We start from the raw sequence: 24,072 nt of genomic DNA, 5'->3' as shown, positions 1-24,072 counted from the left end.
TATCAGCCATAAGGCAACTTCTTAGAATTTTTTTTTGGTAAATCCAATTATATTCATCTTGGGGTTTTTTTCCCTCCCTTCTCCTCTTAATCAGTATATTTTTTGTTTTTATTTTAATTGCTCCATCAAATGTTCATACTTGATTATGAATGAACGCAGAAAAAAAGATTAAAGGAGCATACAAGATCACAAAACATTGAAGAAAATAATTAAAACACATGCAAGTGGAATTGTTAGTGGAGCAAATGTTACAGTAGAATTCATTTTTAAGCGGGATATATTGTAAGTTTGGAATAACAACAAGAGTAATGTTTACAGTTAGTTCCCAGCCTCCAGGTTTTAAGGACACACACTCCTGTGTTTACAGTATATTTATAGCCTCACACCTTTGTTGTTTCATATGTGTAGCAGCAGAAACAAATTTACTCAAATTTCCCTGCAACAGTATATGTGCAGGGATATCTTAGATGTTAAACCAAAAACAAGCAGACTCCCTCCTCAACCCCCAACCAGTTTCAACCATTTTTCCCAACCCCAGAGGGACAGACCTTTCCCCACAATGTGAGGAATTTGATGAGCTTGCATTAATTGTATCTCTGTCTGTGGCTGACATATTTGAGTAAAATGTCAAACCCCAAAATGTGCAACATGCTGCAATAACTGAGTAGATCACAACCAAAGATTTTACTAGAGGTTTACCTGCTTATGAACATATAAAATCTGTACAAACATGTTTCAGGCAAATAAGTCTAAATATGTTTCCCACCTGTTCCAGCTCTAACAGGAAGCAGAGAATAAGTCAAGCACATTGAAAAGGAACAGTTTGCGTGCAGAAACTTAATAAAAAGAGAACCTTACTTCTCACACTTACTGAGTTAATGCAAATATAGTTTGTGCCTGGAGGTGTGTGCCGTGTCAAAGCAGGTTTTAATAAGCTTGTTGCAGCCTAACTCAGATCTTGCAGTATTTCTGCTTTTCAGCAGCAAACTTTTGATAAAGGGAACAAACCCTTTAATCCAAAGCACACCAGAAGTGGCAAGTTTTGCTATAAAGTATATATGAAGGCGCTCAAATGTGCATGCCTCTGAATAAGAAACAACTGTTCTGCTAAGTGGGCTGGGAAAAAAGACCTGCAGGTGCAGCTGACATTTGTGTGTTTTGATGCAACTAGCAAAACAGGTTTTACTGTGTATAAACAAGCTTTGTCTATTCAGCAACTCTGTCACTTTCAGATTTAAGCTTGTGCCTGTTGGATCCCCGAGTGTCCTTAAGACAGTAGACAAACACTGAAATTCATCCTTAAAGTAGTACTTGTGGTGAGGGCTATAAATCAGCAGGTTGTCAGAAATGCCTACATCAATGCCCAACACGTCTCCAGGGTACGCAGGACCTACAATACTAGATCAGACTCAGAAGGAAGTGCAGAGGGTAATTTCCACTCCTCTGATCTTTAGATGCGGACAGACAGGGGCAGTGGGCCTCCTCGCAGACACATGCCTTGCGGTGTTAGCATTGCCACTTGCACAGTTAATACTGTTGTGACATTCCAGGTCAATAAATTCCAGACCTGCATTTCTCCCGTGGTTTCCTCTTGTGTTTAACCGAAATAAAGTACCACGGCTTTAGTTAGAGAACTGACTGGTCCCCTGAGAAAACCTGAAAGAGCAGGCTGAGACGGCGTGGGAAGAGGTCAAAGGAAAATTTGACAAAAAGCTGACTTGCTACAGAAATGAGTAAAAGGAACTCAAACATCAAAAGGACACACCTCTCCTTTCCTGTCCACAAGTGAATGCCTCTCAGTCATTCATGAATCACTAGAATGCCAGAATGATATTTGTGCTGGGTGAGGCAGCCGGGAGAACATTTGTCCCTCAGCTGGATGTCTCCTGAAAATGAAAAGTGATCTGCTCTATGTCAGGGTCGGTGCCACTTCACAATAAACACACCTTCTAGTGAATCCATTCTTTGTACTTCCAGGAAAAAACTGCAGACGAAACTCTCAATTTTAGGTGATTCTCTAAAAACAAGTTTTCATGTTTGAATTAGAGTGCAACAATTACAGACCTCCAGTTCTTGTAAAGCTGTGACTTTCAATTTCTCTTTGGGAATTACAACAAGTAGAACAACAAGCGTTTAAAATACCATTTTCTAGCTTCTCACGTTAGTTAAATATTTATATTAAAAGCAGAGGCAACAACACCGAGACGTGTATAACAGAGGAATCACTGGACAGAATAAAGGTAAAATGATGACAGGAGTTACACATTTAAACTTCCTTTAGTCTCCTACAATGATGTTTAGCAGGATTAGCATGGTTAGTAGTGGTAACTTAATCATGAAAATTTAGAACATGCGTTTTTTGTCTCTGTATGACATTTTTTTAAGTGCATGAATGCTGAGGTTAAAACAACCTGGTAGGCTGGACAATCAGACATCTTTGTTAGTTTGACAATTTTTAAAAACATCACATGTCCCCTTGGTTAAAACAGAGGACATTAGAGCTGCTGTTTTAAATATGTATTGTAAAGTCTTAAGGACTACATGTTAATAAACTGGGCTGTTTTCATAGCTTGCCTGAACAATAATGAAGGAATGATGGGTTAACTGTTGGCGGTACTGTACATTTAAAAGAACTTTACAGAAGTTTACAATCTTCGTCAAATGCTTAATGTTCCAAGCTAATTCCTCACCACATGCAGCCATTTAAAGAAAGACTGTAAAGGCTGAGATTGAGGGAAACCAACCACATCAAAGCCACTTCTAAGAATTGGATGATTTACTGAACATACACAGCTGTTTATACGCCACACATTTTAGTACCCAAATACAGGGCAACCTGACAAGAACACAATTTCCATTTCACCCTTAATTTAAAGCCCTACAATCCTTCTGCACACAAAAGTTCTGTTGATGTTATTCAATGACACATTATCACATCACATGACATCAGACCTGAAAATACCACAACCTCAAAATGTGGGGAAACTTGGTTCTCTGTTGGCTGCTAAATTCTACGCCACATCCCAGTTAAACCGAGCACCATGCTGTGAAAAGCCGAGGATAATGATATGGAGGGCAAAGCAGCAGGTCCTTGACGTATCAGCCTTGGAGCTCCAGACAAGGTCAGAAGCATTATTCATGCTACACGTGTCCTATACAGCAATGACAGGACTTGGGACTTTTATTGTTAGTAGTTCTAAACCACACTAATTTATTTGTATTTACAATAAAACCAGAAGTCCCACTGAAGGTATCAAGTAGACTAAGTCCTGCAGGTCTAACATTTCCGTACAGTACGTCAGGAATTGTACGTAATTTACTAAATTGCCACAAATTTTTGACTTGAAATGCTTGACATCTGTGCAAATCATTACTTTAAGTGATCTAACCATTAAGATCCATTGCTCACTACAGTGTGATCCAAATTTAGCACATAGTTTCGCCCAGTTTTCGTTTGACCCTAACATACCATATAAAAAAAGGAGTTATAGTGACCATACAAAAATATTACTCCAAACGTAGGATAAGACAAGAAGGTGTTGCATTTCTCTTTGTATATGTTTATGCTTTTTTTTTTTTTTTTGGCATTTTATAAAAATATAAAAAGTGGTCAAATCATCCGATACTGATCTATTTGGATCAAGTGGGGAACCTGCCATAAAAATGACAAATAAAACAAGGTGTCAGTGTTTATCCTTTTATCTTAACATAGATCGACAAACTCAAATATTCACTTCAAAGACACGGATGTGATTATTTTTTTAGGTGTTATTTAAGGACTTAAATTTTCACCTTTCTATATGAGCAGAAATATTTTATACAGTATTATTACCTTCAGTTTTACAAATGATTTTTGTCACATTTTCACTCTTTACAAGCAGTGGAGCTCTCCACGTAGTCCTGGACAGTTTGTTTTAAAGACCACTACATTACAAAAAAATTAAATAAATGGTATTTTGTTTTAAGTAATTTAAGGAAAAAAAAATCACTATGTTGGACATGTTTTGAATAAACGAATACCAAACACAGATATTAAACATTTTTCTAATATGGTACATAGAGGCAAAATTTAAAATATCCAAAAACAGCCAAAATCTGTGTAGATCCATAAAGGTTAAAACTATTCAGCAAATGTAAGCAGTGGTGTGAAAGCAGTGAAAAGCACAGAAACTGTGCCAAACACACCAACTTCTGTCAAATGACCTGAGGAGCATGCTGTGCTCGCCTTATCTGTTCAAGGCCACCAGCTCCCGCATCTCTCAGTAACATTTACAGACGGATTTGATTCATATCAACATGAAAGTGTCATCTATTTGTTCCAGCACACAGCTTTGGTTTAGCCTCTCTGTCCATATCTACTATAAACTACCTATGTCTGAAACAAGAGATTTTGCACAGAATTACCATGAACGGTTGATCAACCATTCATCCTAAGTTGTGTCGCACATGAGAAGGCAACAAGGTGCTGGTGAGGTTAGATAAAGCTGAAGACATGTTAGTTCTTGTTGTTGGAACACCAGATGGGAAATTATACGTTTCATCTTTGGGATACTTGTTCCTGGCCTCTAGCAGAGCTGGGAAAATCACACATTTATTACAAAATCTGGATATTCTTCCATTTTTTTATTTGTCATGCAGGCTGGACACAGTGATAACTAAACAAAAGTTATCACTGTAGACTAATTAAAAGACAAACTCTAACACTATAATATAAACAATGTAAGGTGGAACTCTGGCTTTCCATGTACTTTATAATTAGATTAAAATTAAAATATTATATTAGACACACGGGTACTAAAAAAAAAAGTCAACTTCTGGTAAAAAGATTATGTTAATTAAACTAACATCAGCCTACATTGGTTTTTGCAAAAGTAATAAATTACTACGTGTAATTCTAAATTGGAACTCATGCTATTCCATAGCATCACAACATTTACAAAAATATTGTAAATGACCAACTTATATCTTGACCTGAAACCTTGGTTGGTAAAAAAAAAAAAAATGTTATTGCAACCAACCAAATTGGCTGTGACTGTTTATTAGTGACTTGCTGTGTCAGCTCTTTCTGCTTAGTTTGTCACTAATGACTCACCATTTAAGATTTCATGAGTTATCTACACCAGGAGGGAATACATCACAGGCAAGTGTTTTACTTCAAAGAGTTGGCACAATAAGGAAAAACTGAATCACCCAGGCCATCTCTTCTGTTTTCTCCAGAGACACTGCAGACACAACCTTAACACAACAGGAAGTAACAGACTTCTTCTATCCAATTGAGGGTAAATTTGCCCTTCCGATTGCCATCAGTTAGCCATGCGTTGCCTGCACAGACTCTTCTGTAAAAGACAGCCATCCTAAATGAGACAAACAATGAGATTTAATGAAGCTAAGATTGCTGGGACGAGATTGAGGGCAGGGGGAGGTCAATATCCCTCCTACAGCTCTAAATATGGATTTGGACTTCCTAATCTACAAGAATCAATTTAAGTCGCTGCATATTTCTATTGTTCTACTGGAAAAGGAAAAGTAGGTATAACTCAATATGAAAAAAGCTGATTATGAACAATTAAAAGTTCCAGTTGAATCCTAAAAGTCAGCTTGATATAGTAAATATAATAAAGCAGCATAAAAAAAATAGAGATATCCAAACAGTAGCAGTTTTATCAGCACCTAATCTGAAGATCTGTGTGCTTTGTTTAAATACCACGCACTATTCAGCTGATAAGCCAGACAGACCCTTAATGTCAGTTGTTGTTTTTTTTCCCAGGGAAAAAGAAAAGAGGAAAACAAGACAAATTCCTCAACAAATGCTTCTGATACAAATCAAAAATAATATTTTTTAAAATCTTTTTCAAAATGAAATGAGAGCATGAAAACTCTCAACTTTAGAAAGTCGACCAAACTGAGCTAGTATGGGAAAGCAGTCAGATATTTTTTTTGTGAGCCAACATAATGAATTTGTGATTTTGTTAGGACCTTCATTATGTTAACAAAGTTAGCTCCTGAGAACTTCCAAACTGAGCAATGCTTTGTTGAGACACCACGTTTCTTACTCCTTGTTTACAGCTCAGGCAAAAACATGCTTTCTAGGGGGGGGAGGCATGTCAGAACCTATTCTGACTGATTTCTATCACATTTCATTTCCAAGACATATTTGTAAATTAGTCTACTCCTTGGAAAATTCTTGATTTATTTCATCCAATATTTTAATTTTCAAAACTTCCCCTGAAACAAAAGTTCCAGGGGATTTTCCAGATCAAAACTAGCATGAGCTGGTTAAGGCGGTAGTTTGATTAGACAGACGACTAAAAAGAGGATTTCCTCAGATTGAACTAAGGGTTTGTCTTCACGCCATTACAGAGCTAACCCCTGCATTCTGAAAGATGCTTAATTATGCCTACTCCATTTGTGTGATGGGGTCTGCTATTATGAAACTTAACATTTTCAGTTCATTGACAGCAGTATTCTGTCTGCAACTGGGTGTAAGAACCAAGTCTCTCAAAAATCTGTGACTTACTTACCAGACCAGCGACCAGGATATTCACCACAATATGAAAATCTGAAGCAGGTGACACTTTTAGAGGAGCAGATGGTGTCCCTGTCTGGTATTACTGGGGCTACATCTTCAAAATCTGAGGCTTAAACAAGCAGCTGCACTGTCGTTTTGTCCGCCTAACTCCATAAATCATAAGCTTAAATACATTTTTAATCTAATTATAGTACTTCTTTTCAATGTGTCAATCTACACTGCAGACTAATTTAGTAACAAACTTGTAGTCATGTCTAGTTTTTTGTAGGAGTGCTTTGTAGGGCTACATGATATTGGAAAATCTTGTAAATATTGCGATGAAGAAGGCAGTTACGATTTATGTCCATTATCTTCTTTCCCCTCTTCCTACGCTCTGTGACCTTTAGCAATTTGGGTAATGTTATTTGGGTCCGGCGTGAACATCTGCTGCTGCGAAACTCTGTCCAACTGGTTGAATATTATGCTAGCATAAAAATGCTTTGAATCTATTAGGCAACAATTAATGCACTCCAATCTGTCCTTTGAGAAATGAATAATGCACACAAATCATTTGTATTGATGATATATTTGTAAGTAATTGCGCTGCATCAGTGCTTTAAGGGGTAGTTTTAATTTTGGGTGTTAAGCCTCAAAATGTCTTTTTTTATTATTCTAACTTTTCAGTTTTCATAAAGGTCTTTAGTCCCAAAATTATGTTCTTTCCATGCTCTGTCCCAATGTAACACCACACAATTATGAAACTAGAGTAAATAATCAGTATTGAGATAAACAGCAAAAACATCTTACAGGATCAAAAATAATTCAAAGCAAAATTTGCATCCACGAAAATCAAACCATCAATACTAATGTTAGCACCAATATATTATAAGTTTCTAACGGTAACTGCTCTCACCTCACAAAACGAAGATCTTGCTTGTTGCCGCTCATCTTCTTCAAAAGTGGGAGCCCAACGTGATGCCATCATTCAACTTCAATGGAAATGTTGCTGTCCGTAAACGCCCACATTGAAAAGCTCCCGCAAAATCCAAGAAAAGATGTCCTGTTTGGATTTATACCTCCATGGCGGCTAGCTCTCCTAGTCCATCTGTTATAGAAACATATTACAAGGTTAAGTATTTTTGTTTAATTTATTAAACTTTAAACTTAAGAATCCACTGTGCAGTTCTGACAAGCCACACTATCTGAGACCCAGAATGGACTGGTTCCCAGTGAGAGACACAGGAAATCTGTGTATTCATAAAGAAGAGCGTCTCTGTTTGAGATCTAAATGTATTATTAACTCATAGTTTAGCTTTTAGAAAAAAAAAAGAAAAAAAGAGTAAGTCTGTGCCATTGTATGAAGAAATAAGTAAACAATTTAACAAGAGATGCACTAGCAATTGATTGAAAATTGGCAGAATTTTATTAGTTCAGCTTTGATTGTTGCTCAGAAAGTAAAATGCTGGATTTTTCTTTAACACGTGAAATTTGGACCTAAAAAAAGGCAATTTGTATCATCCAGAAAAAGTCTGATCGGTTTCTACATGAATGTAAGAAAGTGAGAAAAGAACTGCTCCACTGGACAAAATTAGTAATTAGTCAGTAACATGGTATATGGGTTACATAATCAGATTACAAAATCTGTTCCTGTAATTACACCAGATCTTGGTTAAAAAGCCAGGAAACCATCTAACAATAAACTATCACACCAACAGAACAATTTCATTTTATGTTTTTCTGCTTGTTTAAAAGTATCATTGTGACAACAGTAGGGAAGATTTGCTTGAATGTTTAGTCTGAACATTTTAAACATTTTTCATGTGCCAAAAATGTTTTTCTATTGTTTTTCAGAAGGTTACAAATTAGTTAGTACATTGTAACTAACCCATTTCATTACTTCATATGTACAAATAAACAAAGATCCAGTAACCTATTCAAACGTAAAGACCAATATTAACAATATGAACAATCGACATTAATAACAAGGTTATTTTAACTTTGATTAAAATAAATAAATAGAACAACTCTACATTGGTATCGGCATCAAAACGCATTAAATACAATTTCTGGATTCATAGCAGGTGTTATTATTTACGTATACATTACGTGAGTATCGGAAGCCTTTTCATAAAATATGCATTATGATACTGATCTCAGCTCTAAGTAATCTAACCCAACACAACCGCACACATCACTGAACATGAACTAGGCAGCATCTGCAGCGATATTTAACCCAACAGCTAAATAAAAACGTTATTACGGGAGAACAAAACATGGATGATCAGGTCAGCCTAATGAATGGCCAGCAACAAGTGGACCACCAGGGCGGAAAAACTGTGGATGACTTTAAAACTACTTTACATAGTTAGTGTGTAAAGTAGAAGTTAATTTTGGTTGTTATTCTGTCTCCAATAACAAAACGGCAGCTTTGTGTTTTGAGGAACCTTGTCGTTTTTGCCTCTATGAGATCGATAAGAGTACGAACGCAAGCGTGTCGAGCTGTTGTTCTCCAGCGCTCAACAAAAGGCGCTTTGGGTTTGTTACTACTCACAAATTATCATCGAGAAAAGTTAGAAAGCACATATGAGACACCATGCCACCATTTCGCGTTTTAGTACACAGCTACGTGTGTCTGTGAATTGAGAAAATAAACAAACAACACAGCTGCGGCAACAGGCTGCTAGCGGTTAGCATCTATGCTAACATGGTTGGAGTTGTTAACAAAGTTACCTGTGTAGTTGAGAAGCGTCATAACAGGAGCCAAACTGGGGCAGCGGTTGTCCTTAAAAGCGAGTAAACAAACTAAACGCGTCGTGTGTGAGTTTGTATTTCTTCAGAAACTGCCCAAAGAATCCATAAAATGTCAGTATTATCGACTTCCCGGTGATTAATCCAAAACCAATGAGTGGAGGCGCATGGTGCAGTTTTGTGGCTGGAGTTTTTTTTTTTTCTTTCCAGCTTTCCCGACTCCCTGGGAGTCCACCTTCAGTGAATAGGGCTCTCTCCACCAATCACAGGCGTCCTTTCATTTGAGCGACCCAATCAGGTACGGGCTTACGGAATTAAGTAGTTTCTCTTCAAAACTTTTTTTAATCGTTCCGTCAAAACGTTTTTTTTTTTTTGTAAAATAAAAAAAAGAAAATAAAAACGAAACTATGAATGCCAATACACATTGGCGTGCTGCTTAAAAGCTCTGTACTTACTGCGCATATGCTGTGTAACCACAAACCGCTGTAGTTTCTACACACAAGGTTAAAGAATAAATCACATGCTGTGGTTCAATGTGAGGTCGAGTTGGGTATTTTGATGCGGAAAATGTCTTCACGCATACCGCAGTGTATTTAGATTGCATTTCTGATCAAAGAATAGCTACGATTAAAATTGTATCTCAACCCAAGAGACAAATTGTGCGGATTTAAATCAGTACCCCGTCTCCCAGGGCTTGAACAAATGTTCCTTTTATGCCTCTCTAACATAAGGGGCCACCTGTTCTTGGAGCTGGCAGCTTTTGTTGCAGAGGTCAGTTCAGGGAGGAGACTTTCATTAGGCAGTACTGTCCAGTCGGTTGTGCCTGTATATATTAAAATCTATTTTTAAGTTATGGGTTACTACGAATATTTATTTTAATTGCCTTCAAAGATTGGGATAGAACTTCATATAATTGAGGGGAGAAAAAAACGCCAAATTAACAATTATAGGTAGACAGTCTGTGGAAATATAGAATTTCAGTATTTTCCAGGCCTGTATAAGTACAAAACATATTAGTTTGTATTTATATTGTATTGTATTGTGAGCCATCCATCTTTAAAGCCCAACCCCTGTATAAATCACTGTAGTAAATTCTTGACTGACATCATAGTTTACTGTTCATTTCACTTTATAGTGAGTATTCTCAAAATATTCTACTTAGCACTTTTGGTTGTTACTCCTTAATAGAGCTACATAACAGTTGGCATGTACAAAATGTCCTGTGAATCTGAACAGTGATATTTGGACAACAGTTTGAGAATCTTGCATCTAGAGAATGTGGTAATATTCTTCTGCTGAAGGATTTAATCAAGACATTATTGTGTTTGAGCTCAGTTCTGTTGAAAGGTCAGTCAGTTACCTGTAATCCCCAAAAGACCCTGTAAGAGCCAAGACGAAAACGGTTTCGTCCTTCTGGCACTTCATGTTCCCAGCTTAGATAGTGAGAGTCGAATGTCAGGTGTAAACAACGAGAAAAGCGACCCGAAGCATCAAACTCGCTTTTGTTCCTTTACTGGTTCATATTTGGGTCACCTCTTTTTTTTTCCTTTTAAGCCTCCCTAGACTATTAACTTGGAGTTTTATGTTCCCTCTCTGGCCAAAGAAAAAGAAAAAATCCAGGCACAGACCAACTGACAAAGTTTTGTCTAACCACAGATGCGGCGTGTTCTGAAAATACTAAAAGACATCCTTTAATTATTGTAAGCCAAAACATGTTTTCAAGTTAATTTCCTTTTACAAGCAGTTCCCCCATCGTGCTTGGCAATGATTAAGGGAAGCCTGACTAAATTCTTTTCCTCTTGGGGTTCGTAGTTTTGTCAAAGCCTAATGCCACCCAAATTGACTAGTGAGGAACTAGAAATGAATAAAAAGAGAGGCCCATCTCACATTTCCCAAGAATACCCTTATGATTTCTTTCCCAGACTTTTTGGAAAATACTCTGTGAACTGACAAATCTTGAAGGAACAAATTTATTTGTGACTAAGCTCAACACATTTGGGTTATTTAGCAGATCTAAAGTACACCACCTCTCATAGGCTCAAAACAATAAAATTAAAGTTTTGGAGTGGCTTACTCCAAGTCCAGACTTTAAGATGCAGTGGCTGTTCATACTCACATACCAGCCACTGTGGCTTAACTCTGCAAAGAAGACTGGGTCAAAATTCATACCGACAGCAAAGCAAAAGACTCACTGTTAATACAAGCACTTGATGGACTGAAGTTGTTGCAGGTTCAAGGGGCAATTACTTTTTGACACAGGCTCAGGTTGGTTTTGATAGCTTTTTTCTTCTCAAGTAATCATTCAGAAACAGCATTTTATCTATCTTGTTAAATACTCTATTGGTTTGATGACTTGACACATACCATATGACAAGACATGACGTCTGTCTTGCAATCACCCAGAATATTGTGTGGCTGTCTGGGTTTCCCAGTTTCCTCCATCCCCTGGTTTCTGATAAGTGAAGAACAATGAACATATGATCTTCTAGGACTTTAAGTTGCGAGAACTCATTGGAATGTTTCTCATTTAGTAGCAGTACACAGAACTGTTAAAAAAAAACCTTAATCCTAGATGCACGAATGACTGGACCCATTTACTTTTCCTCTAGTGCATAAAAAACTACCAGTGTTAAAATCAATGTGCTTTCATATCACTTTTTTCTGGTCACCATTAGTCATTTCATCCACATAGGAATACTTTCACATTTGAAATATTTTTATTCCCCACACCCATTTTTTTTTTTTCAATTTTTAAAACAATGTGTTAAAAGAAACCATCTCAAACACTTGGGAATAGAAAAGGTCAGAGGTAGTTAGGACACTTAGTTTAGACAATACTACTGTACATTGTTGGCTCCTGAGCATAGACAGAAGAGTAGCCTAATAAAACTGTAAAAACATCAAGGAAAATTATTAAGTGTTCATATTGAATTAAAATATCTTATACTTTTCATTGTAAAGGTTTTCTTTGTTGTTTACATACAATATTACAGCGCACAAATCCCTATTATCAAGGCCTTATTTAAATATAAGCAGCTTTTTTATATATATGTAAACAAATATAGTGTGACTATTTCCTTATATTAAAAAATATAATCACAAATACTTGTGGTGTGTTGCCCTATTGAACTATAAACATGTAAAATGAAATGTAACCACAGCTATAGTTGGGGATTAGATGCGATCACAGCCACTTGTCAGAGAACGGCAGAAAAATGTCTGGGTTTGTTGAAATAAGGACATTCACATGACAGAGCCTTCTGTCGCCGTTTGTCTTCAGACCTTATATTTCTTCTTTCCACTTTCACTAATAATGCAAATGTGCTTTAAAAAAAAAGAAAGAGGAAAAAGCACAATCAAACTCCAGAATGTAAGCCAAAAACATTCAAAACAAAAGTGTATTTAGTTGATTCACGTGTGACAGTCAGTGCAACTGGACTATTATTCCAAGGCCTCCTGCTAAACAGAGTCTTTGTTGTCTGAAATGAAGACTTACATTGAGGTCCCTAAAATACTCATTGTAGTCCAAAGCATAGCCAACCACAAAACGATTGGGTATTTCAAAGCCAACATCTGAAAGAAGTGCATTGAAAAGACAAATGTAAACTGAAAATGTTTTCTAATCATCTTACAGCTACAGAAAAATGTTTTATCAGTTACTTACAGTCAGGAACAGAGGCTAAGCTGTGTTGAACTCTCTTCACCAGCAACCTGGGGAAACAAAAGCAGATACTATTCGACACCATATGCGCCAGACTGCTTATTAAAATGTCATAATTGAAGAAAAAAAAATAGAAGTAGTTTGGTCTGTATGTGTCTTGAATGAAAGGAAGGAATTTGATGAAACAAGTGAACATTCTTTACCCTGCAACTTTGATCATTTTGGGTTTGAAGGCTTTTACATGCTCTAGAAGAGTCTCCATTGTCTTTCCGGTGCCAACAATGCCCTGTGAGCGGGAACACATACAAAAACAACAAAAACACTGGGTTGGAAATAAATGCCGATGTGGAAATGCAGACAATGATGAGTTTCACATCACAGTGAAAGAGAATCTTCTCACTGTCTCCCTCTGCTCTTATTACACAACAGTTAACGATCATCAATTTCACTTTCCCAGAAATCATATGATATTTTATACAAACACTGATAGGCTTTATACATTCTTTTGCAAAAAAAAAAGTTTGACACACAATCAATTTCACGCGTCCAGCTTTGTATAAGCTACTTAAATGTGGTTTGTTATGCACTTGGTCAAAGAAAAAGTTAAAAAAGATCTGTTGCCATTATAAAGTTATACGGTATTAAAAGGGTAAAGTTGTTTTCATATATGATATGATATATTTCATGATATGAAAAGACTAAAATCTATCCAATTGTTTTTCATTTTGATTTCATTTATTGTTATTTGTATGTCTATTTCTTGCTGAATTGCTCTTTTTAGGTTTTTTTGGTATAAAGCTATTTGGTGTCTAGGTGCGCCAACATGCAAATTCCTTTGCTACTGAACAGACCAAATTGTGGAAGTGTAGGAGGTTGTTGGAAACATGTTTTTTAAAGAAAAAGCAGCTACTGGTGCTGCGAAAATTTAAACTGGATAGCAGAAAGAGATGGAACCAAAAGCAAATCCATCAACCACATCTACCATATGGTAACATCATTCACTTAAGTATGAACACATACTAGAATTGAAACTTTTAAGGGTTCTAAAACTTAGTAGGTGCAAACATCAAAGAAATAAAATACTCCAACAAGTCCTTTGCAACTAACTACAGCAGATGTTCCCACTAAATAGTGCAATAAGTGACAAAAGACATATTCATCCAGTCTCTGATCTTTGTAAGCAATCGTTATGAATTTCTATAAGTATGCTGTTTTTTGTCCAGCACACTGATTCCTAATATAAGAGCTGAGTTTTTCTGCTTGCATGACAAAGTTAGTGAACATGATCTGAAAAGCAGCCTCTTGTTTCTTGAATATAGGTCAGCCAATTAAAGAAAGTTTTCCTCATGTTAAAACCCAGTTTCTCTGGTAGGCAAACTTTAAATGGCCCCTCGCGACCTGGAAAACAGTCAGCACAGTGCATATACAATGAGTCTATTTTGCAAAATGGAAACAGTAAGTACAAGACTGACTCACCTCAACAATCAGCACGTTCTTATGAGAGCATGTTGGGGAGAGGAGAGAGGAAACAGAGCAAACAATGATGGTTGATTAGAAGCAGATTACATTGTTGAATAAATCACACACATTTTGCCACTATATATATATATATATATATATATATATATATATATATATATATATATAAACTATGATTCACAACATCAAAACATGTTTAGTTCAGAAAGCACACTCAAATCTAAAAGGAAATATATATTTTTAGATGACTTAATGCAGAAGTAGTGAAACATCAGCAGCACCACACCCAATCACATGTTCTAACTCTGACCTTAGATTAGCAATGCTTTTATTCATCTTCTTAAATATGCATCTGTCCTCAAGATAAAGACTGAACCAGAAAAATCTCTACATCATCGAGATTGGAAATCTTTTCATCAGCCATACTAATCTGAATGTCTGTGCAATTGCTAAAATTCTGCAGATGCCTGTCTAATCAACTGAAAACTTGCCACAAATCACAATCTAGGCACAATCTAAGCTTTGTTTCATCTCATCTAGGCCAGGAAACAAGTTACATATCTACAATTTACTATAGTTTGCTAATAAATGTTCATCCAAGCATGTAATTGTGCTTTGTTTACATCTCCTTATTCCTTTAAATTTGTCCTATGGACTAAATAAGGAACCTATGAGACATATAAACTAATGAGGTATGTGAAAAGTAGAAAGGGTCTGAGGGAAAAGTGAAACCACCTTTTTAAACATTTCACAATTTCACAGTTGGCTCTCATCAGTAAAGCTAGGCTGTCTTAAGTAGCAAAGTTGCAGCCACATTTTACTTCCAGACACATGGAGCTTGAGAACTTCGCACAGACACTTGAAATACTGCAAGAAAATTATAAAACAGTAAGTCAGACTTGCTACTCAATGTCCTTTTCAGTACAGTAGGTATGTACAGTAGACTGAATCTGGCTACAGGACAGACTCCTGTCCAGCTGAGGGAAAAGTCAAATGTGAATAATCAAATGAGGTGATGACGCATTAGATTGGCACTCTAAAAATAGGTTCACTAACTTATGAGTACGGTAAAAATTGATGGTGATTCATATCCGTGCACACAGACATGCACATGTTCAGAGATTTGTAATGAAAACACTTGCAGAGTAGCTGAAGTCACTGGTAAAAATCTCTACATTCGATGAACAAAAGCAAAATGGAAATGCAAATTGAATTTAATGTATATTTGTACGTATATTTATTAAGATTGTGATGACGGTACTAGCAAATATGACGCTGCTAGAAGGAATCATGTACAAATATACTTCCATATTTAAGAAGCAAAATTATGTTTTAATTATTAGCGAATAATAAAAACATAAGGCTTAGAGACTTAGATTTACTTGAAGGGAAATTGATAGATTGTGTTTGTTCAGGTACAGAATGTCTTGGGAAATGGATGCTTTAAAAAGGAGCATCCAGTTCCATTCCAGGAGAACGTTTCTAAAAGCTTTTGAATAGAAAAGGTGCAAAAATAGAAAACCCAAAAGGTTCAGCACTTTTACACTAAACTTATGTTGGTCTGCAGCTTATTTTATGTCACATAAAAAACTACTGTGATTAGCACTTTCACACAATTACCAAATAAAAATACTGAGTAATGAATAAACTAAAGATAACAGAATCACATGTCCATTTGGATTTTATTTCTCTACCCATTATTTTTTCTCATTTTGACACACTTCAACCACAAACATCAGCGTATTTTATAGTGACTTTAAATTGTTAAACAGAAACTAGAGACTAAGCGTGAAAGAGAAACACAAGACATGGTTTTCCAAACTTTATTCTAGCCATCGTTTGAAAATTGTATTATACATTTATATTCGCCTCAAACCCAAACCCACACCCACCCATCCTTTGTCAGTTTTGTAGGTATGCAAAACTCTTTTGAGGAGACTGAATTTTTTTGCTCATTCTTTTCTGAAAAAAAACAAAAAAACAATTAATAAATAAAATAAATTAATTAATTAAATCATCCTGGAAGGAAAGAGTATGGAAATATCAAATGTCAAATTTTGCTGCGGGATGGCTTTGGGTCTGAACATTGATTAGGCCACTCTAACACATGATTAGTTGTCGAGTTCAGCAATTCAATTGTAGCTCTGGCTGTACGACCAGGGTTATTTGCTAGTGGCATTTAAGTCTTCACCCCAGCTTGACGTCTACTGCAGATTCAAACAGGATTTATTCCAGTGTTGCACTGTAATTTATTAACAAACTTTGGCCAACTTCACTGTCTGTCAGTGCTGAAGAAAAGTATCCTTACAGCATGATGCTGGAAGCACCATGTTTCACAGGATGAAGTAATCATAGCTATGAGCAGAATTAGTGTTCCACCACAAATATCTAGCATGTAGTAGTAAAAAATGTAATTTTGGTCTGGTCTACATTGCACCTCTACATGTTTGCGGGGTTCCCTACATGAATTAAAACTGAAACTAAAACTTTTATTGCCTTTCTTTAAACAATGACTTTCTTCTTGCCAGTTTTCCATAAAGGCCAGATTTGTGGAGTGTGAAACTAACAGTTATCCTTTCAACAGATTCTCCAACTGGAGCTGTGAATCTCTGTAGCTTGCAGACAGGCTTTCTTTGTGCGATTTTTCAGTGTGATTTGGCAGGTTTACAGCTGTGTGAATGGCACGATGCATAAAGAGCTTGAGACTTTGCATAACCTAACCCTGTCCTGACTTCTACAGAGTTTTATCCCTGCCTGCTGTATTCTTAGATCCTCATGTTGTGGTTTGTTCGACCTTTGAGCCCTTCAAAGAACAGTTCGATTTCTACTTTGAATAAAATACCTACAGCTAGAAGTACTGTAGTTTACTAATTAGTTGATTCCTAAAGCCTTTGGTTGAACTGAATTTTATTTGGGAGTATCAAAGCAAAGAATGCATACTACGCCTCTCATATTTTTATCGATAAAAGGTTTTTAAAAACAATGCATATTGTTCTTCCACTTATTTATGTGCATCTTTGTGTTGGTATATCACAAAAAATCAAGTAAAATGGAAGTTTGTGGTTGTAACTATACAAAATGTTTTTATTTTAATCTTGTTGTGTGACTATGTTTGCAACGTGTTTCCAAAATTTTCTATAAATGCATAGAAAGAGCACTAACTATTGCCCACAAGGAGATAAATATGTTTTAGACAGTTTAGGAAACGATCTTGCAACCTCTCAAAATAGTGATCAACCACCATGGTCAGCACTGGCCAAGAAGACACTTTAAGAGATAGTGTAGAGATTATCAGAGCTTTGTAAACAGTCAGGATCCACTCCAGCTCAAAGGAGAACCAACTGTGATTACGCGATAACAAGATAAGCAGCTGTGCAGTGAGTCTGAAGCAACAGAGCTACCGTCACCCTGCTAATCTACATACTGACTATATCCTCACATTTTCACCAACTTCACACTTTGGTCACACTGAGATAAAGTGGAATAAACCTTTAAACAATTGCATTAGAACAGCTGGTATCTGATTAGAGCTGTCTGACTCTGCCATCTTTGATCTGCTTTATGGAACCATCTTGTCAGGTTGAAGGAGGAGCAAATTTAGAGGAAAGGCTGCCCTCTTGAGGTCACAGCGCAGTGGCTCAATAAATGTCATCTCTAGACAACTTTGGGTTACTTTGCCTTCTATCAATGTGTGCATTTGGTTACAACATTTTTTTCCTCCAGTGATATTCTCAGTGAGAATCTTACCTTTCCAGCTAAAAAAGACAGGTCTTCTGCTCCCAGTATGTGAAGATCTTCTGTTGACTGGTCATTCTGCAGAAACAAATGTGTTTTAACATGAGGTTAAGCAGCATTTAAGACTAAACTGTATATCTTAAAAGCTGAATTGCATTATTTTTCTTCAAATTGCAAATTTATTGAGAATAAGAATAATCTCTAGGCATAAAACAAACCGATCGATAAAGGAACTCCACAGTCATATCAACTATTTGTCTGTTGTTTTATTTTCTCCCACGCTTGAACAAACATATCGGAGCTAAAGCTAGACAAAGATCCCACTGTCATAATGCTGACAGCGTAACACACACATCTTCTGACTAAGTCATGAGACACAAACCCATCAAGGCTGATAATGTCAACCATTAAAGCAGCCTCAGCATCCTTAAACAGAAGCCACTTGAGGTCAGTCTGTCTCCAGCGGCTTTCCTTTACTGCAGCAGAAAGAGGACGGGACGGGGGGCTCACCAGGTAGCTCCTGAGTCGGATGAAGTGGACCCTCATGGGGATTGTGTGGTTGGAGTTCCGGCTCAGAGCCTTGATCCTTTCCACCAGGTCGGCACAGAACTGGTAGCCTCCTTTTAGCACGCACAGCACCACAATGTCGTGGTCACCGAGGTCATCCATGATGTTCCTAGCAAGACGTTCTGTCCTGCAGAAAGAAAAGAAAGAGAATGGTTTAGAAGTTCTTCAACTAAAATATCCCTGCCTCACTGTTAAAACTAAAACTATGGTATACTGATAATTCAAAGTTACAGCAAAACATCTATACGAGATGTGCTCTACCTACATATTTAGTGTATGTTAAGAATGTTACTATAGAATATGTTCTAGCATAGTTATATGTCTGGCTGTTAAAGTTACACCTTCTATTTAGAACAAAGTTTTTAATTTCAACTTTTACATTTACACATGTTTGAAAAGACCCCAGCTTTGATGTGGGGTACAACACCGTTTTTTAAAAATATGAATTTTAGTTCACTTTGAACTAACTGAATTGCCATATTTCTGTTATTTTTCAACTGGCCCTTTGTGTGCACACCTCCAAATTTCACCTGAGCGCAGATTGCTGGGAGACCAAATCTTACATGTTCTCTGTGTAACGTGTAACATCCAGTGTTTCTTGATGTAATTTTACATCGCTAAAGAGTCCAGGAGAAAAAGATGGTACAAGGTCTGCATGTGTATACGGCTTCATCAAGTCAGAGGACTCCAAAGTGCTTTACAATACATTGACACGCAGATGGCAACAGCCACAATTGCCCTGGGGCAGACTGACAGAAGTGAGGGTGCTATACAATCTGAACCAACAGCAGTGGGCAAGAACACAGTGACTGAGAAGGGTTTGAACAGGAAACAGTTATGTTAAATCAAAACATCACAGCTAAATACTTTGGAAACAACAAAAACAGAAAACTTTTATTGTTTTATTAATTATACACTTACTAGCTACAATAACAGTTTTGATGAATTAAACATTTGAAGGACTTCAACGGTACATTTTATCAGATACATCATTAAACATTAAATATAGCAGATATCTATCAGGCTGTATGCAGCGATTGAGGATAAACAGACACCTTTCAGTTTTGCTTTGCAACTCTTCCTCTAGTTTTTCCCTATTTGTTACTTTTTATGTTTGCATTTAACAGAAAACAGAAAAGCAAGAAAGTCGAGCTCACATAACGTGTATGATATACCTCTGATTTCCCCCTGTGTGACTAGTTAATGGTCACGTAAGACTTCCATGCGACCTCAGAGCAACCAAAGCAGGGAGGGGAAGCATGTGAGGAGAAAACTTGCTTAGGCCGCAGGAATCTACACAGTTTCACTCGTGTACCTGTCCATGATCACGCCATGTGGAATGATGACACAGTCTAAATCTCCGGAGTAATGAGTTGGGTAGTTGAAGAGATCTAAACTGTAACCTGGCCAGTCATCGTTGATCTGAGAGGAGACAGTCAAACATGAACATTATTCTGTGGAGTACAGTGAAAATCACAACTTATTCACACAAGCTTCCACGCTGCAAACTCTCTGCAGCAGAAACGCCCGCCTGCCGCTTTAGTTTAGACAAAACCAATCTACACGGAGCGTAAAGGTTTCTGATTGCGCATAAACTGAGCACTTGTCCATTTCCTGTGAAGTTCTCGTTTTAAATTACCACAATCCCCTCGCTTCTTCTATCGGCCTGAGCGTCAACTTCTGCCATGTTTTCCCGTCGAACACAAGAAGAGTCTTGTCTGAGGAAGGTGGTGGTGCAAGCCCACAGAGGGGTTTGGCACGGTGATGAGAGAGGAGGAGCATCAGAGTTAGGGAATGTGTAGCCTGTCGCGTATCACCGCGGCCGCTAGAGGCGCTCTAACACAACATTTATATTACAGTAACATCAGAGTACGAGTGATTCTCTTTGAAAACGTGTCAACTTTTTGTTGACTGGCTCAGGTGTAGCCGGGATAAGAGACAGGGTCTGCAAGGCAACTTTGTTTTCAGAGATACTATTAAAAGATTCTGTTTGGTGGAAACAGTTGTGTAATTAAAAACAAAGACTACCAAATGGGATTTAAAATGAAAACTCAAATATTGGATTGTTTTAAATATAGATCAATGAAGAAAAAAGAAAATAAGGAAGGGTTACAGTGCTGTGTAAAGCAATTAATATCCCTTGAGCTTTATCTGTCTGTTGTGTTTAAACCACACATTTCAGAGTATTATTTTGTATAGATTTTATTTGATAGACCAACACAAAATGTTGCATTATTATAAAGTAAATGAAAATGTTACATGTCATAACAAAAGTTTTACAAATAAAAAATATGAAACGTTTGGCATAGATTTATATTTATTCTGAGACCACGAAATAAAAGAAGTGTAACCATTTGCCTTCAGACAATGTTCAATTAATAAATTCAGTCTGAGTATGTATAAATGTATCTCAATATAAATATAGCAGACTTATCCAGTTTCGAGGTCTTTGAAGTCTAGTTCAGGATGTTAGGCTGGTAATGAATAATTTCTTGACTGTATAGGTCAAGGAGAAACAGAGCCTTGTTGTGGTTGATTAAGTTGATATACTTAATCCCTGATTCAACAAGGAGGACAATTCTATTCCCACATTGAGTCAAGTTGTCTTGTATAATTTTTTTGTCTCTGAATAGATCAAATCAACATCTAAAAAAGTCATTTAGTCTTTCAGCAGGTAACATTTGGCTGATATTAACATTTGAAACATTTAAGTGTGGCAAAAAAAGTAAAACCAGAAGAAATCTAAATGCTTTCATTGTATTATACCATGTCTACCCCAAACACATGATGTCTGATTTAGTCTTTAGAGTTTTTTATTCTCTCTGTAAGTTTATTGCATGTTGGAAACATCTTGGAAAGAGGACTTAGTCTATTTGTCATGCTACAGTAAGCAGTTTTTATGGTTGTTTGTAGTCTGCATCTGTATTACACTTTCACGACCTTTCACTCAGTAGATTTTTAAAGTCTGTAACATTACTTGGTGCAACCCTAGGCTTCTGCAATTGTTTTTATCTAGTTTTAGAAATTTATTTTAAATCCATGTTAGATTCTTAAGTTAATTTTTAGAGTCTTTGAAGTAATTTTCAATGCTTTAGTTAATTTTTCAACTTATTCTGTGATTTTTGCAGTTCAGTTATGGTGCCACCAAACCATCCCAAATACGAAGCTGTTTCTGATTACATAATGTACTATGGATTGTTACTTTATTAATCTATGCAAACTTTTAACTGACACAAACTATAAGGCTACAGCATAATTTAAACATCTTGTCAGGATTTTTATTCATTCATTCATTCATTCATTCATTCATTCATTCATTCATTCATTCATTCATTCATTCATTCATTCATTCATTCATTCATTCATTCATTCATTTCATACCTTAATGATAATGATGTATAACATATACATTCTTATCTAGAAAAAAATAATTATTCTGGTTTTGACTAAACATCTAACTAAATATTCATGCTTTTTCTTTTACACATTTGCCAGGCTGCAGAAAATAAACTGTCTGAAAATATAAAACACGTGAAGAGGAAATGTACTTCTTTATTAAAGGAAATTGTGTTGCCACACTGTACAACATAATCTGTGACAGCGTGTGAATGACTGTATTTTCAGTAGACCACCCTGGAAACTGTGTGGACAGCATGTCCAGCAGCAGCAGGGTCTGGGTTGTTGTGTCACTACACATTAGAGAGGTCTGCTAGGCGCTGTTGAAAAGGGAAGACAAGGTGTCTGGGCCCTTCCACCCATGCTGCTCCATGGAGACCGCCTTTAAACAGCAGTACATTGTCATCTGGGGAGGCAAATGTCAACAGCAACATTAGATTTCAATCACCCTGCACATTCTCACCACCTCAAAGGGAACAAGGAGGTGTTAAAACTACCCTGCGTGACCAAATCCCTCAAAATAGGATAAAACACTTGCTCGCTGTTCAAGCGATTTCACTTCATGTTTTTGTTTCAGATGCTGAGCTGCGGGCTTCTAGCTGGAATAATCAGGCTCATCCGCAGCACTGTGGTGCTGAGCGATGCTACGCAAGCCAGAAGATGTTTTTGGGTGAAGTCTTGTCAGATTGTTTTTGATGCCCTCTTTCTCTCTGCTGGGGAGAGCAGGCTGGCTCCTCTGGTGCCCTCAGGGTGCAGGGGAGCAGTCTGGCTTTGGCATTTCACACTCGCTCAGCAGTCAAAGCCTGTGACCGGCCGCAGACTTTACCGCCAACTGCTCCCTTGCACCCTCGCCCGCATGTTGTTTGGCCAATTACGGATATTCAGTTAGTATGAAAATAATTCTGGCAGACATGCAACTGTCCAGCCAGATAACGTCACACGTCTGATTTGAATACAGGATATCATCATTTTTTTCTGTCTGCACTTTATGCACTTCATACAGATATCCATATCAATAATAATAAAAAAACTGACATTAAAAAAACCAACATTATTAAGACATTAATACATTTCACATACATCTGTGAATCTGAATGCATCTTATTGTTTCCTGTTTGTCCTTGGAGGGTCCAGTTGTGACTGATCCACAATGAATGTTAGCATTGGTCATAAACAGGCCTTATAAAACAAACTCTTAATGGATTAGTGTTTGGTTTGGGTTAGCCTGGTGTCTTTCAGTCTTTCTTTCACTCCAGATTGCTTTGCTCCACCCAGCGATCCTGGATTAAATCCAGAAACAGCCTAAAATGTAAAATTTTGTTTTTTTTTAACCATCCCCGACTTAAAACCATCTTGACAACAAAACTCAGTGAAACTTATTCTTAGCTTAAAACCAGAATAAGACATGATATATGGCTTCCACCACTGTTACTTTAGATAAGTATGATATAGTCTAACATGCTCCATTGTTTTTATTTTATAAAGGCAACTACTGAGCCTCTTTTGCAATCAGTTATCTCTAATAATATAGGGGATTAAACATAAAATCTAGGTTAATTTTATTTCTCTGAGAAATAAAATCTACCTAGAGAATATTTTATTACACCATGTAACAGCCACCATTTTTTCTTTAGAAACTTTTGCCATTTTAGAAAACATTTAAAGAGAATAAAGCTGGTTCACTTATGTTATCTTAAACAGAAATCCACAATTAATATTTTTCAAGCGGACATGATGCAAAATGAAAACATAGAGAAAAATGTACATAATAAAATTCTATTTTTACATTTGAGTAATTCACCGCTTTTGGTGTATTCCAGGGACCATGATGCATCACTACACACAGGTCGCACATAGTAATTGCAATATTTTTTGTATTTCTTTTTTTTTTAAAGAAAATAATGTCCGTCTTTAAAAACTGCAAACGTACCGATAATTTTGGCAAAATTATTTTTTAGAAGTTTAACTTTGAACTTAG

The 24,072-nt window shown here is 36.7% G+C and overlaps 2 protein-coding genes across 2 annotated transcripts in view; both read right to left on the bottom strand.

Moving 5' to 3' along the window:
- LOC102222332 (rho GTPase-activating protein 21-like) overlaps positions 1 to 9,438 on the bottom strand; it is a 36,478-nt gene extending 27,040 nt beyond the window's left edge. Inside the window, exons 1-2 of the mRNA XM_023335213.1 lie at positions 9,239 to 9,438; positions 7,422 to 7,613 (exon numbers count right to left, since the gene is read on the bottom strand). Coding sequence (XP_023190981.1) covers positions 7,422 to 7,493 — 72 coding nt within the window. The 5' untranslated portion in view covers positions 7,494 to 7,613; positions 9,239 to 9,438. The remainder of the gene's footprint in view (positions 1 to 7,421; positions 7,614 to 9,238) is intronic.
- Positions 9,439 to 11,951: 2,513 nt separating this feature from the next.
- On the bottom strand, positions 11,952 to 20,444 carry LOC102222236 (hypoxanthine-guanine phosphoribosyltransferase-like). Its single transcript, XM_005796013.3, has 9 exons — positions 20,338 to 20,444; positions 20,014 to 20,120; positions 18,642 to 18,825; positions 18,144 to 18,209; positions 14,394 to 14,411; positions 13,121 to 13,203; positions 12,921 to 12,967; positions 12,753 to 12,829; positions 11,952 to 12,580 (listed from the first exon to the last, which is right to left on the bottom strand). Exons 1-9 carry the CDS (start codon positions 20,383 to 20,385, stop codon positions 12,533 to 12,535), a joined length of 678 nt encoding a protein of 225 aa, XP_005796070.1. The 5' UTR covers positions 20,386 to 20,444; the 3' UTR covers positions 11,952 to 12,532.
- Between the last annotated feature and the right edge of the window lie 3,628 nt (positions 20,445 to 24,072).

Source organism: Xiphophorus maculatus, chromosome 6 (assembly GCF_002775205.1).
Source record: "Xiphophorus maculatus strain JP 163 A chromosome 6, X_maculatus-5.0-male, whole genome shotgun sequence".
In the NCBI taxonomy this organism is placed as follows: domain Eukaryota; kingdom Metazoa; phylum Chordata; class Actinopteri; order Cyprinodontiformes; family Poeciliidae; genus Xiphophorus; species Xiphophorus maculatus.
Note: the sequence above shows the minus strand (reverse complement) of the source record. Positions and strands in the feature narration are given on the sequence as shown.